Source organism: Pipistrellus kuhlii, unplaced genomic scaffold, assembly GCF_014108245.1.
Source record: "Pipistrellus kuhlii isolate mPipKuh1 unplaced genomic scaffold, mPipKuh1.p scaffold_m20_p_20, whole genome shotgun sequence".
NCBI lineage: Eukaryota > Metazoa > Chordata > Mammalia > Chiroptera > Vespertilionidae > Pipistrellus > Pipistrellus kuhlii.
In genome coordinates this window covers 12,826,504-12,840,861 of record NW_023425516.1, presented here as the reverse complement: position 1 = coordinate 12,840,861, position 14,358 = coordinate 12,826,504, and the positions used below count along the sequence as shown (strand labels likewise).

At 58.6% G+C, this 14,358-nt stretch overlaps 1 protein-coding gene and 1 long non-coding RNA gene across 2 annotated transcripts; both read right to left on the bottom strand.

Annotated features, from left to right (window-relative positions):
• Positions 1-541: 541 nt before the first annotated feature.
• Positions 542-3,109, bottom strand: LOC118725599. The gene is made up of 2 exons (XR_004990049.2): positions 2,098-3,109; positions 542-1,859 (listed from the first exon to the last, which is right to left on the bottom strand). It is a non-coding gene; the product is annotated as an uncharacterized LOC118725599 (long non-coding RNA).
• Positions 3,110-3,313: 204 nt separating this feature from the next.
• On the bottom strand, positions 3,314-4,772 carry GSC2 (goosecoid homeobox 2). Its single transcript, XM_036449568.2, has 3 exons — positions 4,321-4,772; positions 3,957-4,210; positions 3,314-3,533 (listed from the first exon to the last, which is right to left on the bottom strand). The coding sequence occupies exons 1-3, from the start codon at positions 4,562-4,564 to the stop codon at positions 3,429-3,431; spliced, it is 603 nt and encodes a 200-aa protein (XP_036305461.1). The 5' UTR covers positions 4,565-4,772; the 3' UTR covers positions 3,314-3,428.
• Between the last annotated feature and the right edge of the window lie 9,586 nt (positions 4,773-14,358).

Sequence of the window (14,358 nt, the reverse complement as noted above, 5' to 3'; positions counted from 1 at the left end):
ATGCAAGACAATTCTTTCTTTTTTGTAATATATTTTATTGATTTTTTACAGAGAGGAAGAGAGAGAGACTGAGAATTAGAAACATCGATGAGAGAGAATCATCCATCAGCTGCCTCCTGCACCCCCCACCCTGGGGGGATGCTCCCGCAACCAAGGCACATGCCCCTGACCGGAATCAAACCTGGGACCTTTCAGTCCACAGGCCAACACTCTATCCACTGAGTCAAACCGGTTTCGGCTAAGACAATTCTTTCTTGATAGCTATCTAAGAAAAGAAAAAAGAAAGCAAAATATGATAGGTCAATATAGAAATATCTGGTTAAAAATGTTCAGGTACTTGGGGGTGGGGGGAGAGGGAAATGGGGGAAGAAAAAAAGAAAAATTTTAAAAAATATCAGGTCCTTAAATGCCAGTGGGCCCCCAGAAGAGGGTTAATTCTCACTGAAGTGGACCAGAAAATTGCCTAAGCATTTTGCAGACCTGGTCACTTATTAAAAGGAGGTTGAAAATTAACAAGAAAGTAAGTGTTATCCCAAAATGATTTAGTACAATAAGCAGTCATTCCTTTATTCACTGGGGATTCCATGTTGATGGTTCCTGCCCTCACAGAGCTAACAGTCCAATGAGGAAGACAGACTCTGGTTAGGTCACCCCACAAACAAGTTTAGAACTGCAGTTGACAGGAGCAAGGAAAGAGTTTGTAGTTGAGGAATCTCCAAGTCAGGGGAAGTTTTCCCGGGCAGGGGTTGATCCAAATGACGAACAGGCTTTCATCAGGCGGAGAGGGAAAAGCCTGGGCAGAGAGCAGCAGGAGGGAGAAGACCTTTGGACATGCAGAGTACAAGGAGCAGTGAGGTGTGAGACGATGCCAGAGAGGCAGGCCAGGCTGCAATCGATGGAACCTTGTGGGTCATGGGGCAATGGGAAGCCCTCGGAGCGCTTTAGTCAGGGGAGAGGCAGGTTCAGACTTGCAGATTTATGCAGAATCAATTAAAAAGGAACCAGCGTAGATAGAGGTGACAAGACTGAAGGTGACTGCATCGGTCAAAGTGAGAGATGATGGAGGTTTTCATAGGTTGGTGCAACTGATGCTGAGGAGAAGGTAGGTTCTGGGATTGTTTTGGAAGTTGAGATGCTGACTTGCTGTTGGCTTGTGTCTGGTTGGCGAGGGAGAGGCAGAGGCGGGGGCAGGGTAATCGCCTGCCCTTTGGTTCATGCACCTGGTGTGTACGGGGGCGGAGTTCGCCTCTGGAGGACAAGGTGGGCCTGTGGGCTTCCGGGTAAAGGAGTCAAAGGGACACTTGGCCATCAATATCTAGTTCTGGGGAGGGGCCTGGGCTGGGTATGTAAATGTGGCAGCTGAGAATGGGAGAGAGAGACCAGGGTGAGAATGGAGATGAGAGGAGGGTGCCTGAGACGCAGCTCAAGGATACCTACTAGAATGTTAACAGCCAGCTGTGGAGGGGAGCCTGCCCGAGAGCCGCTGGAGAGAAAGGAGAAAAACCGAAAGGGCAGCACCGCCACCGTCCCTTGCAGCTGGAACTCTCATCCTGGCTGCCCCGCACAAAGACAAATAACCACGCAGCCAAGGAGGGCAAAGGTCCAGGAACCCAGAGAGATGCGAGTGTCCCAGCCTGCAGGGGAGCTCCACGGGCTGACGGTGCAGTGGCCAAGCATAAGTCCAGGACTCAGGGAAGAGAGCCCGGTGACAGCCAGAGTGTGCATCCTGGGGGGAGAGGCAGCAGCTGCCATCTTGGCGGCACCGGCAGTTTGAGGGCAGCCCTGGCTGGGAACACCATGCCTTCTGGGTGCCGTCTGAGCTGGCCAGCCTTGGACAGTCCCAAGAGCTGCAGCCGTGACTTCTGTGACTTTTTTTTTTTTCTTTCTAAAATTTGTATTGATTTTTTTTTACAGAGAGGAAGGGAGAGGGATAGAGAGCCAGAAACATCAATGGCGAGAGAAACGCCGATCAGCTGCCTTCCACACCCCCACCTTCCCCACTGGGGATATGCCCGCCACCAAGGCATATGCCCTTGACTGGAATCAAACTCAGGACCTGTAAGTCCGCAGGCCGACGCTCTATCCACTGAGCCAAACCTTCTGTGACTTTTATGGAAAGTAACCCGTGTCTCCTGCCAGATATTCCTCCCAAACTCCCCCCAGGACCTGTGAGGGGGCAGAGCAAGGTCCTCAAGCCAGAGGAGTGGGTGTTAGGTTCCTTGGGCCCACTGTTTGGGTCTACGTGGGAGCTGAAGTCATATTTCCACACTATCCTTCGGCGAGGGGGCAGGATGATGGAAGGGAAAGCAGATGTTTTCAAGGCAATGTGTGTGTGGGTAGGTCTCCCCTACTGAGCCTCCTCTTGTCCTCCAGGGTGGCAGAAATTGCTGCGGGAGGCAGACACCCCAACATGGAAATCTGCCCCCTGAGGGAGGAAGCGAAGAAACCCCCCCCCCCCCTTACCTATGAAGCAGCAGGAGAGGCCAATGCAGGCCTCCAGGGTGCCAGACCAGTACTGCTAGGGCAGTGTGCTCTGCTGAGGGGCACCCTGGTGCAGGGACTGAGTACTCACTGTGCTCCCCAAGACAAGATGGCACCCCCTCCCTGGGAAGGAGAGAGAAGGGACAGGTTCTGGCGGGGTGTGGGAGTGGAGCCAGGGCAGACTTAGGACTCAACTGCTTTTTGTTTGTTTGTTTGGTTGGTTATCCTCACCGGAGGATTTTTAGAGAGTGGAAGGGAGGGGGGAGAGAGAGAGAGAGAGAGAGAGAGAGAGAGAGAGAAATATCGGTGTGAGAGAGACACGCCAATTGGTTGCCTCCTGACCAGGGCCAGGTCTGGAGCCTGCAACCGAGGTTACCACCCTCCACCGGCATCGAACCTCTTCAGTCCCAGGGCTAACGCTCTAGCTACTGAGCCAAACTGGCCGGGGTGTTTTGTGGAGTTGTAGTTGCTTGTTTGTTTTTCATTGTTGCAATAGGCTCACAGGAAAGGTCTGAACATGGAACCCCGTGCAGTATCTTCCAGCTAACTGGCAGCAACCCCGGGATGCACAGACACCACCCACCCTGCCTCCAGGTTCCGGGTCACCCCCCCGGGTGCAGAGAGGAGGGGGGCCAGGAAAGAGAGGATTTTAGGTCCCCTATCCACAGTGGGGGTTCGTACCTGGGAGGAGGGGTGAGGAAGCCGACCTGCTGTGCCCCTGCCCCCCAGGCCTCTAGCCCGCGGGCCAGGAGGCAGCAGATCGCACCTGGGTCCTCGGCGTCCTCTCCAGAAGGCTCGATCCTCCCGCCTCGAGCACTACCTCCAGGACCCAGGACGCTGTGCCGACGGCAAGAGGCAGGGGTCCTCCCCCCACTCGTTTCCGGGCAGGGCTGACTGCCGTCTCTACGAGCCGCCCGAGGCCAAGCCGAGGAGCAGCTCGCGGCGCATCAGCACTGCTCCTTGGGTGGCTTCTTGGCTCCGGGCAGGAGCCTCGCAGCCGCGGACGCCCGCTTCTGGTGTCGCCATTTGGCGCGGCGGTTCTTGAACCAAACCTGGGGAGGAGGAGCCCACAGGTGGGAGTCCCGCTGGGCGTGTGGGCGGACCAGAGCTGCGGACACGGTCCGGGTTCGAGCCCCTTTCCCACTCGGACCAGCCATCCCTCCCCAATTCCTACCCACCCCCAACTCCGCCCCGCGGCGCCCGGGGCGCCCCTCCTGCCGCTCGGGCGTCTTCTGAGCTTCCCAATATCTGGACCTGGAAGGCGCGCCTCACTCACCATCAGGGGAACACGAAGTTTAAAACAAAGAAAAGGAAAACTACAATAGTTCCCGGACTATTTCCCCACCCGAGCCAGTCCCCGCCGGCCCCCCGCCCCATCCCTGGCTGTCCCGGGCCCCCGCCCCCTGCACCGGGGCGGACTCTCGGGAACCAGGAGGAGGAGGAGGGCCCCGCCCGCGGCCCCGCAGGGGGCCCACCTCCACGCGCTCCTCGCGCAGGCGGATGCGGCCGGCCAGGCGCTCCCGCGTGCCCACGTCGGGGTACTGGTTCCGCAGGAAGAGCGCCTCCAGCGCCTGCAGCTGCTCCTCGCTGAAGATGGTGCGGTGGCGCCGCGTGCGCCGCTGCGGGCCGGGGCCGCCGGGGGCGGACAGGGCCCCCGAGCTCCCCGGCGGCGCGGCCAAGGGCGGGGGCGCCGGGGGCCCCAGCCTCAGCGGCCACGGCAGCCGCGCGCCTGCGGGGCGAGGGCGAGGTGAGGCGCGGGGCCGAGGCGGGGTCCGTCGCGCTCTGCACCGACCTCGCCGTCACCCCGGCCCCCCGCGCCCGCGCCCCTCGGCCACTCACCCAGCCGCGCGGCCGGCTCCGGGGGCCGCCGGACGCCGCAGCAGCAGCAGCAGGCGCAGGGCGCGGCCTCGGGCGCCCCGGGCTCCCCGGGCTCCGCGGGGCTCGGGCGGCCGGCGGGCGGCGGCGGGCGGGCGGCCCGGGCCGGGGGGCTTCGCTCGGGCAGACTGGAGAGGATGTGCTCGATGGAGAAGGGGCAGGGCCGCCCGGGGCCCCCGCGGCTCGCCGCGCCCCCCGCCGCCGCCATCTCGGCCGGCCCGCCGCCGCCGCCGCCTCGGGGTATATATCCGTCGGGGCGGGGGGAGCGCGGTAATCCCCGGGCCCGGCGCCGCGTCCACGCGGGCTAATCCCGCCGCGTGGCCGGAGCTCGCTAATCCCCGACAGCGGTGGCGGGAGATGCTGTCCCGCCGCCACGGCGCGCGGGGGCTCGCCGAGCCGCGGGGATGGGACCCGCAGGAAGCCTCTGCCTCCCGCCGCCCCGGAGTCTGGCGCTGGGTCCCCTCTTCCTTTTTTATTTTACTTTATTTTATTTTACTTTAATATATGTATATATATAAATATTTTGCCAAAACTGGTTTGGCTCAGTGGATGATAGAACGTTGGTCTGCGGACTGAAGGGTCCCAGGTTCGATTCCCGTCAAGGGCATGTGCATTGGTTGCAGGCACATCCCGGAGGAAGGGAGAGGGATAGAGAGCTAGAAACATCGATGAGAGAGAAACATCAACCAGCCACCTCCTGCACACCGTCTACCGGGGATGTGCCTGCAACCAATGTACATGCCCTTGACCGGAACCCTTCAGTCCGCAGGCTGAGGCTCTATCCACTGAGCCAAACCGGTTTCGGCTTTATTTTCTTTTTAAAATTTTTATTTTTATTGTTTTCAGAGAGGAAGGCAGGGGAAGAGAGAGACAGAAACACCCACCACGAGAGAATCATTAATGGGCTGCTTCCTGCACACCTCCCACTGGGAATCAAGCTGCAACCAGGGCATGTGCCCTGACCAGGAATCAAACCCGGGACCTCCTGGTTCATAGGTCTACGCTCAACCCTGGAGCCTCGCCAGCGGGGCTGGGTCCCTTCCTCCTGTAGCTGAGGAGGCTGGGGTTCCCACCCCACCTGCACAGCCTCCTAGCCCCATCGCTACTGGGCCTCCACCTCAAATGGGGCCTGGCACCATGGGCAAAGCCAAGATCCCAACCACACTCTTGGGCCCCACCTTCCCATCGCTTCAGAGCCCAGTCTGAGCCTCCCGAAGGAAATAGGGGTGAGGGCAGGAGCTAGCTATCTCCCCAAATCCCCTGCCTTCTGTCCTGGGTTCCCCTGAACCACATGGCATTGGTTTGGGGGCTGGGCAGTGAGTGGGAGCTGGGAGAACCTGCCGAGGCTGACAGTGTGTCTGTCCTAGAGGAAGGTGAGGAAAATGCCATTGGAACATGGAGGGAAGGAGACCCTTGTCAGAGCGGCAAGAATTGAGCAACCTTGTGACCTGCAGGAGAGCAGGAAATAGAAAATTAATGGCCCTAACCGGTTTGGCTCAGTGTAGAGCATCAATCAGCTCGTGGACTGAAGGGTCCCAGGTTTGATTCCCGTCAAGGGCATGTGCCTTGGTTGCGGGCACATCCCCAGTGGGGGGTGTGCAGGAGGCAGCTGATGGATGTTTCTCTCTTATCAATGTTTCTAACTATCTCTCTCCCTTCCTCTCTGTAAAAAAATCAATAATATATATATAATTCTTGCCCTGGCCAGTTTGGCTCAGTGGATAGAGCCTCAGACAAAGGTCCCAGGTTCAATTCCGGTTAAGGGCATGTACCTTGGTTGCGGGCTCAATCCCCAGTAGAGGGCTTGCAGGAGGCAGCTGATCAATGTTTCTCTCGCATCAATGTTTCTAACTCTATGCCTCTCTCCTCTCTGTAAAATCAATAAAATATATCCTATATAATGAAAGCCTAATATGCTAAGTGTCTGGTCGTCCAGTTGGCTGTTCAACCAATCAAAGCTCAATATGCTAATGATATGCTAAGGTTGCTCTACTGCTTGCTATGTTGTGCACTGACCACCAGGGGGAAGATGCTTTGACCAGGAGGTGAACTTGTTGCTGGGATCTGTCCACTGATCAGGAATGAGCTAGATGGGCTGGACAGGCCCTGGAGCCCTCCCATGGTCCCTCCCAGGCTGGCCAACCTCCCGTGTTCCTCCCCAGCCCCGATCCATGCATTGGTGGGGTCCCTCAGCCTGGCCTGTGCCCTTTAGCAATACGAGACCCCTCGGGGAATGCCTGAGAACTGGTTTCAGCCCGATCCCGCAGGCCAGGCCAAGGGACTCAACTGATGCACTAATTTGTGCTTGGGGCCTCTAGTTAAAAAAAAAAAAAAAAGAGCCGAAACCGGTTTGGCTCAGTGGTAGAGCGTCGGTCTGTGGAGTGAAAGGTCCTAGGTCCGATTCCAGTCCAGGGCATGTACATTGGTTGTGGGCACATCCCCGGTGGGGGGTGTGCAAGAGGCAGCTGGTTGATGTTTCTCTCTCATTGACGTTTCTAGCTCTCTCTCTCTCTCCCTTCCTCTCTGTAAAATATCAATAAAATATTTTTTTTTTTTTTAAAGATTATTCTTGGTTGATCTGTGAGTGTTTTGGGTGGGGCCTGGATGAGGCTGGTTGACCTATGTGGAAATGTCTTTTGTGTGAAGTATATCATTGGGCATGTGGAGGTATTATTGATATGAGAAAATGCTGAGTAACTGATTTACTATCTGAAAAGGGATTTACTAATGGGGAAAGGGAGGGAGGAAGAGACTGAACATAAACTGTGCACCTATGGATGAGGACAATGGGGGATGGGAAGGGGGCGGAGGGTGGGGTGGGAACCTGGTGGAGGGGGGAAGAAATGAGGAACCTTTGTAATAATATGAACAATAAAGATTGATTAAAAAAAATAATAAAAATTAAAAAAGATTATTCTTTTCCCTGTTGTATTGTTTTTGCACTCCATAAATGAATTGCAAGTCAATTGACCATAAATGAGAGGGACTTCTTTATTCTTAATTATTGATCTATATGCCTCCCCTATGGCAGTGCTACAGTTTTTGGTTTTTTTAAAAAATATATTTTATAGAGAGGAAGGGAGAGGGATAGAGAGAGTTAGAAACATCGATCAGCTGCCTCTTGCACACTCCCCACTGGGGATGTGCCTGCAACCAAGGTACATGCCCTTGACCGGAATCAAACCCGGGACCCCTGAGTCCATAGGCCGATGCTCTATCCACTGAGCCACACCGGTCAGGGCAGTATTACAGTTTTGATCACTGTAGCCTTGCAGTCAGTTTGGAGACAGGGAAGTGTGCACTCCCCAACTTTGTTACTTTTCAACATTGGTTTTACTGTTCTTGTTCTCTTGAATTTCCATATGAAATTTTAAGAATATGTTTATTGATTCCAGAGAGAAAGGGAGAGGGAGAGATAGAAACATCAATGATGAGAACCGTTAAGAAGCTGCCTTCTTGCACAACCCCAAATGGGGATCAAGCCCTCAGCCTGGGCATGTGCTCTGACCGGGAATCGAACCTGGAACCTTTTGGTCCTTGGGCCAATGCTCTATCCACTGAGCCAAACCGGCTAGAGTGGAACCACCTTTTATGCCCCATGCTCCACTGTCCTTGTCTGAGCTCTGCCTCCAGCTTCGGAGGGTCCGTGTGAGCGGCTCCCTCGCCCAGGACAGGGCTCCAAGATGGAAGCTGCCCTGCGCCAGGAGCTGCCAACACTCAGAGGAGCAGGCGGATGCACTGAGCACTGAAGGGGTCTGGCTAAGTCCCCAAGCAACACCCACCAGTGTCTGCTTCTCCCCTTCCGTGGAAGGCCCGCCTTCCCGCCTACCAGCCTGCGTGAACACACACCCAGACTCCCGTTCACCTGGTGAATGCACAGCTGTCTACCCAGGAAAGCGGTCCGCCCACTCGCCTGCGCACCTTGGTAAGCCTTCGCCTGCCCCAGAGCTGCTTAAGCCTCCAGCCCCCAACAGTCTGGCTATTTCCCTTGCGTCCCACCCCCAAGTCTCAGGGGTTCTCTTGTCCACATCCGGCACGGCCCCCTTCTCTGTGCCAGCCACCGAGGCCCGCCACCTGTGCCCCCACCATGGCCCGTCCGACCCACTCCTGGCCACTTTCCCCTCCCGAGGGAGCCTGCCATAGAGGCAGTGGTCTCTGCAGACACATCCAATCAGGATGCTTCCCTGCTTCAAACTCTCAGGCTAAGAGGATCAGCCGTCCATCCTCGTGGCCCCTCAGTGCTAGCACTCTGCCACCTCTGTCCATCTGCCCCATTGGGCCTCCACCTCCTCTCCCCAGCTGTCCAGGCTCCAAGTCAGCTTCTCCAACCTGCACAGCTGGCAGCCTGCTTGGGTCCTCTCAACCGCCCTGGGGCTCAGTGTGGCCTCCAGAGAGGGGCCCCCCATCTTACTCCACCTGCCTTCCACCGGAAACCCCAGGCTTCCTCCATCCGCACACCCTCACCGACAACGCTAGCTGCCATCACTTCTGTCTCCCAGACTGAAGAGCAGGCCCAGCTGCTTCCCGGACTGGTCAGAGCGGGTCAGTGCCAAAAGGGAGGGGCGGGGCCTGTGAGGGGCGGGGTGGGGGACCCTCAGGGCCCATGGAGGAATGGGTGTGCAGATTAGTCCTGAACGATCACCGGCTTTGGACAGAAAGGCAGGCCCAGCAAGGTCCAAGGTGGGTTTGGGGTTCAGTCCCAGCAAATGCAGGAGTGAGGCTAGAGGAGAGTGGGGTGCATGTTGTCCCTCAGCACCCAGCTGAGATGGCAGCCAGGATGGAGGTGGGAAAGGGGTCCTGGGTGCAGCTCAGGGCTGTGGAAGGAGGACATGGGATGGAGGTGGGGAGCTAGGGATGCCCTCTGTGCTCGGAGACATCCTCCCTCCTTCTTCTTCCACCCCCACCTGGGCCGGCTCTCCCACCTTCCCCTGCGGCCTGCCGCCAGCGATGCCATCAGGATCCCCGATTGCTTTCTTTCATCCCGGTGCCTTTCTCTGCAGCAATCGGCCGGCCCGCTAATGCCTCCTTTATCACGGAATTAGGGGATTTAGGACCTATTTCACAAAGAGGCCCTCGATGGCAGCCCTAATCAAACGCCAATCAGCCCGATCTCCAGCGGGACTGGGAAGAAAGTGAGCGGGCGCTGGAGATTAGTGCGGACCAGCGGCCAGGCGGGCAGGGCGAGATAGCATCGCCCAGCCCGGGGCTGGAGCCGCCCGGGAGGCCGGCCCAGGCCTGGGAGAAAGGCCTGAGAAAGGCCGGCTTAGCCGCTGGGCGCTGGGGATTCTGAAGCCATTAGAGGGGATTAGCGCCCGGGCTAATCTACTTTGGCCGCTCAATTGTCCGCAGGGGATGGGAGGTAGACACCTCAGCGGAGCAGCCACGGGGCCTCTGCAGTCCAGGCCCTGGGGCTGGCCTCGGTTTCCCCCACTGTCACCAGGCTAAGCGCCGTCCTGAGGACCGGAGGGAGGCATGAACGCCATTGGTCTGTCAGGCCAGCGCTGATATGTGGGCCCAGCCCAGCAGGTGGGAGTGAATCCTGGCTCTTGGCTCCAACCTTGGCAAACCCTGCCAGCCGTCCCGGGAAATCAGGGATATCTTTGCCCCTTTGCCCAGACACCCCTCCCTTCTCCCGGCCACAGGAGGAAGGACACCTTCCTCTCCCCACTCCACCGTTGTGACTCGGTGTCAGCCTACCCCCGAAGATGGCTTCTTGGCAAGGCATACACACACACACCCCGTCACACATGGCCAGGAAGCAGGTCTCAGACTGGGGGTGCGGGAAGATGACAGACACCAGCACAGAGCCCCCGCCTGCAGACTCTCCATCTTTCCCTAAGGGGCATGTTTGTTGAGGACCCTGAAGGGGCACATTCTTTGATCCACTAGCTGACAGCTGATTAATGCTTCCTGCTCCCCTGCTCCCCCCTTACCTCCATCCACCTCTCACCAGGTGGGACTGGGTGGGCCTGTGCAAGCCTGGGCTCCCAGGGCTCCCAGGTGGGTGCTTCGTGTGTGCCTGGGTTTGCCCATCTGAGAAATGGGGCTGGCAGAGAGGAGGCAAGGTCTGTCCAGGCGGTCCCATGTCCAGTTGTGCAGCCCGTGCTCACTGTTGCCTCCTGTAGGCAGCCCCCACCCAGCCCCCACTCCTCTTGGGTGGAAATGACAGACTCCCACAGTGGGGGACTCAACAGGGTGACCCTGCACCTCCTCCTCCATGGGGGTGTGGCAAGGCCACTGTGCCCTACATAAGCCCATGGATGGCAACAGGTGCCTGGACTGGAGCTGGCCAGGCAGGCAGCGTGGGGAGGGGTCAGCAGCGGAGAGAGGCCGAGGGGGCCCTCTTGGCCCCTGGCACCATCTCCTTTCCCATGGCTGAGGCGGGGGACCCTGGAGCGGAAGCTACAGGGGGCGGAAAAGACACAGCTGGAAGTCCTTCCTTCCCTTCCCGCACTGAGCCTGGGACTGTGGAGGAGGAAGGTGAGCCACAGGCAGGCTCTGCCCTCTGGGAGCTGAGGTCTGAGCACACAGGGGGCCGGGCGGGGCCTGAGGGCATTAATTACAGGTAAAGGGGGGGGGAGGTGAGGGAAATGGTGAGGGAGGGGAACGGCGCTGGGTAACGGCCTAGGGAAGAGCGGGCTGGCCGGCCTTGGGACACCGGCACCTCCGGGTGGGGCGGGGCGGAGAGGAGGGGCCAGGCCGGCGCCGGCAGTAGGTCATCGGGGCAGGCGCCCTCAGTAATTCGGAGAACGGCTGGGTGTTGGGGGGTTGTAGGCGAGGCGGGGGGCTCTGTTGGTGAAAAACGAGGACCGGGGCTGGAGGCAGTGCCCGTCACCCGGCCACCCAGCCCAGGGTCCGAGCGCGCCCGCGACGTGACGTCATCAGCGCGCGCCTCGCCGACTTCCGGGCGAGCAGAGGCTCCCCAGGCTCCTCCCGAGCGCCACCGGCCCGGGGAAAAGGCCGTGGAAACCCGGCTCCTTCCTCAGAAATGGCCCCGGGAAGCCTCCTGGGTAGCGCCCACGGACCCCAAAAGCGGGGGCTGAGCGAGGCTCTGACGGCCTGTGGCCTCTCGCACCGGCCGGGGGATGGCGACCCTCCCCTCCGCCCCGACGGGCACAGCCCCTCTCCCGCCACCTGATCCGACCCGCGGGATAAGCTGCAGGCCGCGATCGCGGGCAGTGGGTTTACCTTCCCCGCATCACAGCCCTGGGGGGAAGGGGGTCTCCTAGGCCCCGAGGGCAGGGGCGCCTCGCCGGGTCACCGGCCGCGGGGAAGAGGGGGTCGGCGGCGCGGGCTCCGGGAGCCAGCAGCAGGCCCGTGAGAGCCTCGGCTGCTCCTACCCGGCCGGTGCCCAGGCTCAGGAGCCCCGAGGCCGAGCTTTCCAGCCGGGGGCGGGCGGCAGGCCACTGTGGGCATCGGAGTGGCATGGTTATCGCCTGAGGAGAGGACGCTCCTGTGGCCCAGTGGGGCCTGGCGGGTCAGGCTCGGGCCAATGGAGGGTTAAGTGAGCGGTGGGCGTGGCTGGCAAAGGAGACGAAGGTGACAACAGGGAGGGTGAGAGGTCAGGGCTTGGCCCAATGTGAGCAGAGGGGAGGCGGCTCTCTGGGATATTGGCCAGGTGGGTGTGGGAAGAGGGAAGCTGCAAGGCCACACGAGGGACCACCTTGTTTTCTATGAAAATCACCTACGTAGTGGATCTACACCATGGATCCTCATGGTCCATTGCAGCCAGTTCTCCACTGCTGCATCTCCATGCTTGTCCGGGTGTGCCCAGTCCCCTTCCAGATCCGGAGGAGGCAGGAACTCCTTAGGCCCCCTCATTTTGTGCCCCCACCCCCTACCAGGGAATCTGTGAGAACCGACAGAAAGTCAAGAGAAAATACTCTGGCATCAAGTGAGATTGTGTCTGCTGTGGAGGCTGAGGGTACAACCTGAAAAACAGACTTCTCTGTTGATGGAGAGCAGACAGGCCATTTGTCAGGAGTGACTGTGTGTGTGTATTCTAAGCTGATTGCCATTCATCGCCCACACGGGGATATGGGGAAACCAGGGCCCACTGCTGCAGAAGTGTCACCCAGCGAAGGAAGGGTTCAGGAAGGTGGGGTGGGGACTAGCGGGCAGCTGCCTGAAGGCCTTTGCCTACAGAGGCTAGCCACACAGAGAGGACAGGGCTGGAGGTTGGCCAAGCCCTGCCCCAGAAGCGGACGCTACCCACCCCCTATTCCTTTGCCCTGTCTCTGAGGCCATTGTCCTTCCTGGGCACATTCTGTGATCCCAGGCGAGACTCTGCCAGATGGTGAAGGTTGCCCGAGGCTGGATGGAGGCTGGCTGAGGCTTGCACGAGGATCTGGTTGTGGAAGGAATATGGTCTTCACACTCAGCTCACATCTCTGATAGTCAGACACAGCGTCTCCTCCCTGACACTGGCCTGTGATCAGACTGCAAGTCTAGTTCTTGATAAGCACATCTCTGCCCCTTTGCCCCTGTAGTCACAGGGGCAGGCAATGATTCTAGTCCCAGTGGTCCCATGTCTACACGGTCCCTGCCATCGGCCTCCTCTCTGCAGCCTTTGGGGTTTTCTCCAGGTCCTTACTTGCCTTTCCAGCTGCTCTCCCTCTGCTACTTCCCTCCAGCCTTTATGGCCCTCAGCCCAGACACAAGTTTCTCCTGCCCCTCCCCCACCCACACTTCTCTCTGGTCTCAGCCCTGAACTGAGGTTGCCTAACTTCAGGCAATGCCTAACAGGGAGTTCCAACAGGGCAGGTGGCAACTCTGCTCACAGCCCCCAGGAGGCTCACCCAGCTCAGCCTACTTTTCTAGCTGGGCTGCCTCCTTTCTGTCCACACTGTGCTGTGAGGCACAGCAGGGGTCCCTGAAGCTATGGCAGAGTTCCTGTCCCTGCTGAGTACAGGTCCCCATGGGCAGTTTTAATCCCTTCGTCCCTGTGAAGTCTCTGGGGTGCTGATGAGCAGTGAGTTAAGTGGCTACCATCCCAGGAGATCAGTGTTCAAGGGCATTAGGGCCCAGCTGCTGGGCTTTGCCAACTATAGGAACTACTTAGAACCAGAAAGACTACAATCTTCCTCTTGCAACCCAAAGAAAAAGCTACCACGTGTGGGCTTAATGTATTAAGCACTGACCTAAGCACCTTATACAGATATAATTTCATTCTCATAGCCCAATGGAGTGGGTTCCTGTGTCACTGCAGGTTACAGATTAGGAAATTGAAGTTAGGTGACTTGCCTAAGGTCACACAGTGAGCAGACGAGGAGCCAGGGTCCTGCCCCCTCAGGGGTCACATGCTGGGTCTTGAACAGCAGATACCAAGGGGCTATGTGCCCCTCTGGCCTCAGCAGTCTGTGCTGTGGGTCAGTGCTGCCCATCACCTGCTTTCATCCCCACAGCAAAGCTGCTGAGGCTGAACTGGTAGCCTGAGGGTGAGGTCCCAGTGAGCGTCTGTCGCACACAGTGCTTCTAGTGCTTCCCGAGTTCCTGCACTCTGGTGGGTAGGCAAGCTTTGCTGCTTAGACCTTCTCCGTCGTGGTAAAGATTGGCAAGTCTCCTGTGAGCATCAGGAACACATGGCCCAACCCTTCTAAACTCTGTTCCTTGCTCTCCAAGCCCACACTGGGCCCTCAATTCCACCCCAGAATGTCCAGATGCAGGTGCTGTGGGAGGTTACAGTGGGGCACTCTCCCCAGCAGCAGCAGTTCCAGGGAGGGGACCGTCCTACTGGGAGGCTCCTGCTGGCAAGTTACTGTCCAGCCCCAGCCTGAGCCACCTTGGAAGGCACCTCTGCCTGGTTCACCCCATTCTGCTCTGGGTCTCCTCCACGTGGCTCATGGGTGATGGTTCCAGCTCCTGATATGAGGGGGTGGGAAGAGCCCTGGGGATCCTTCAGTTCAGAGCTCTGTATCCCCCAGCCTGTGCCTGGATCCTGGGATTCCAGCAGGAGGCACACCTTCCTCTGAGAGTGAGGTGCCCCTAGGGCCCTGGTCAGGG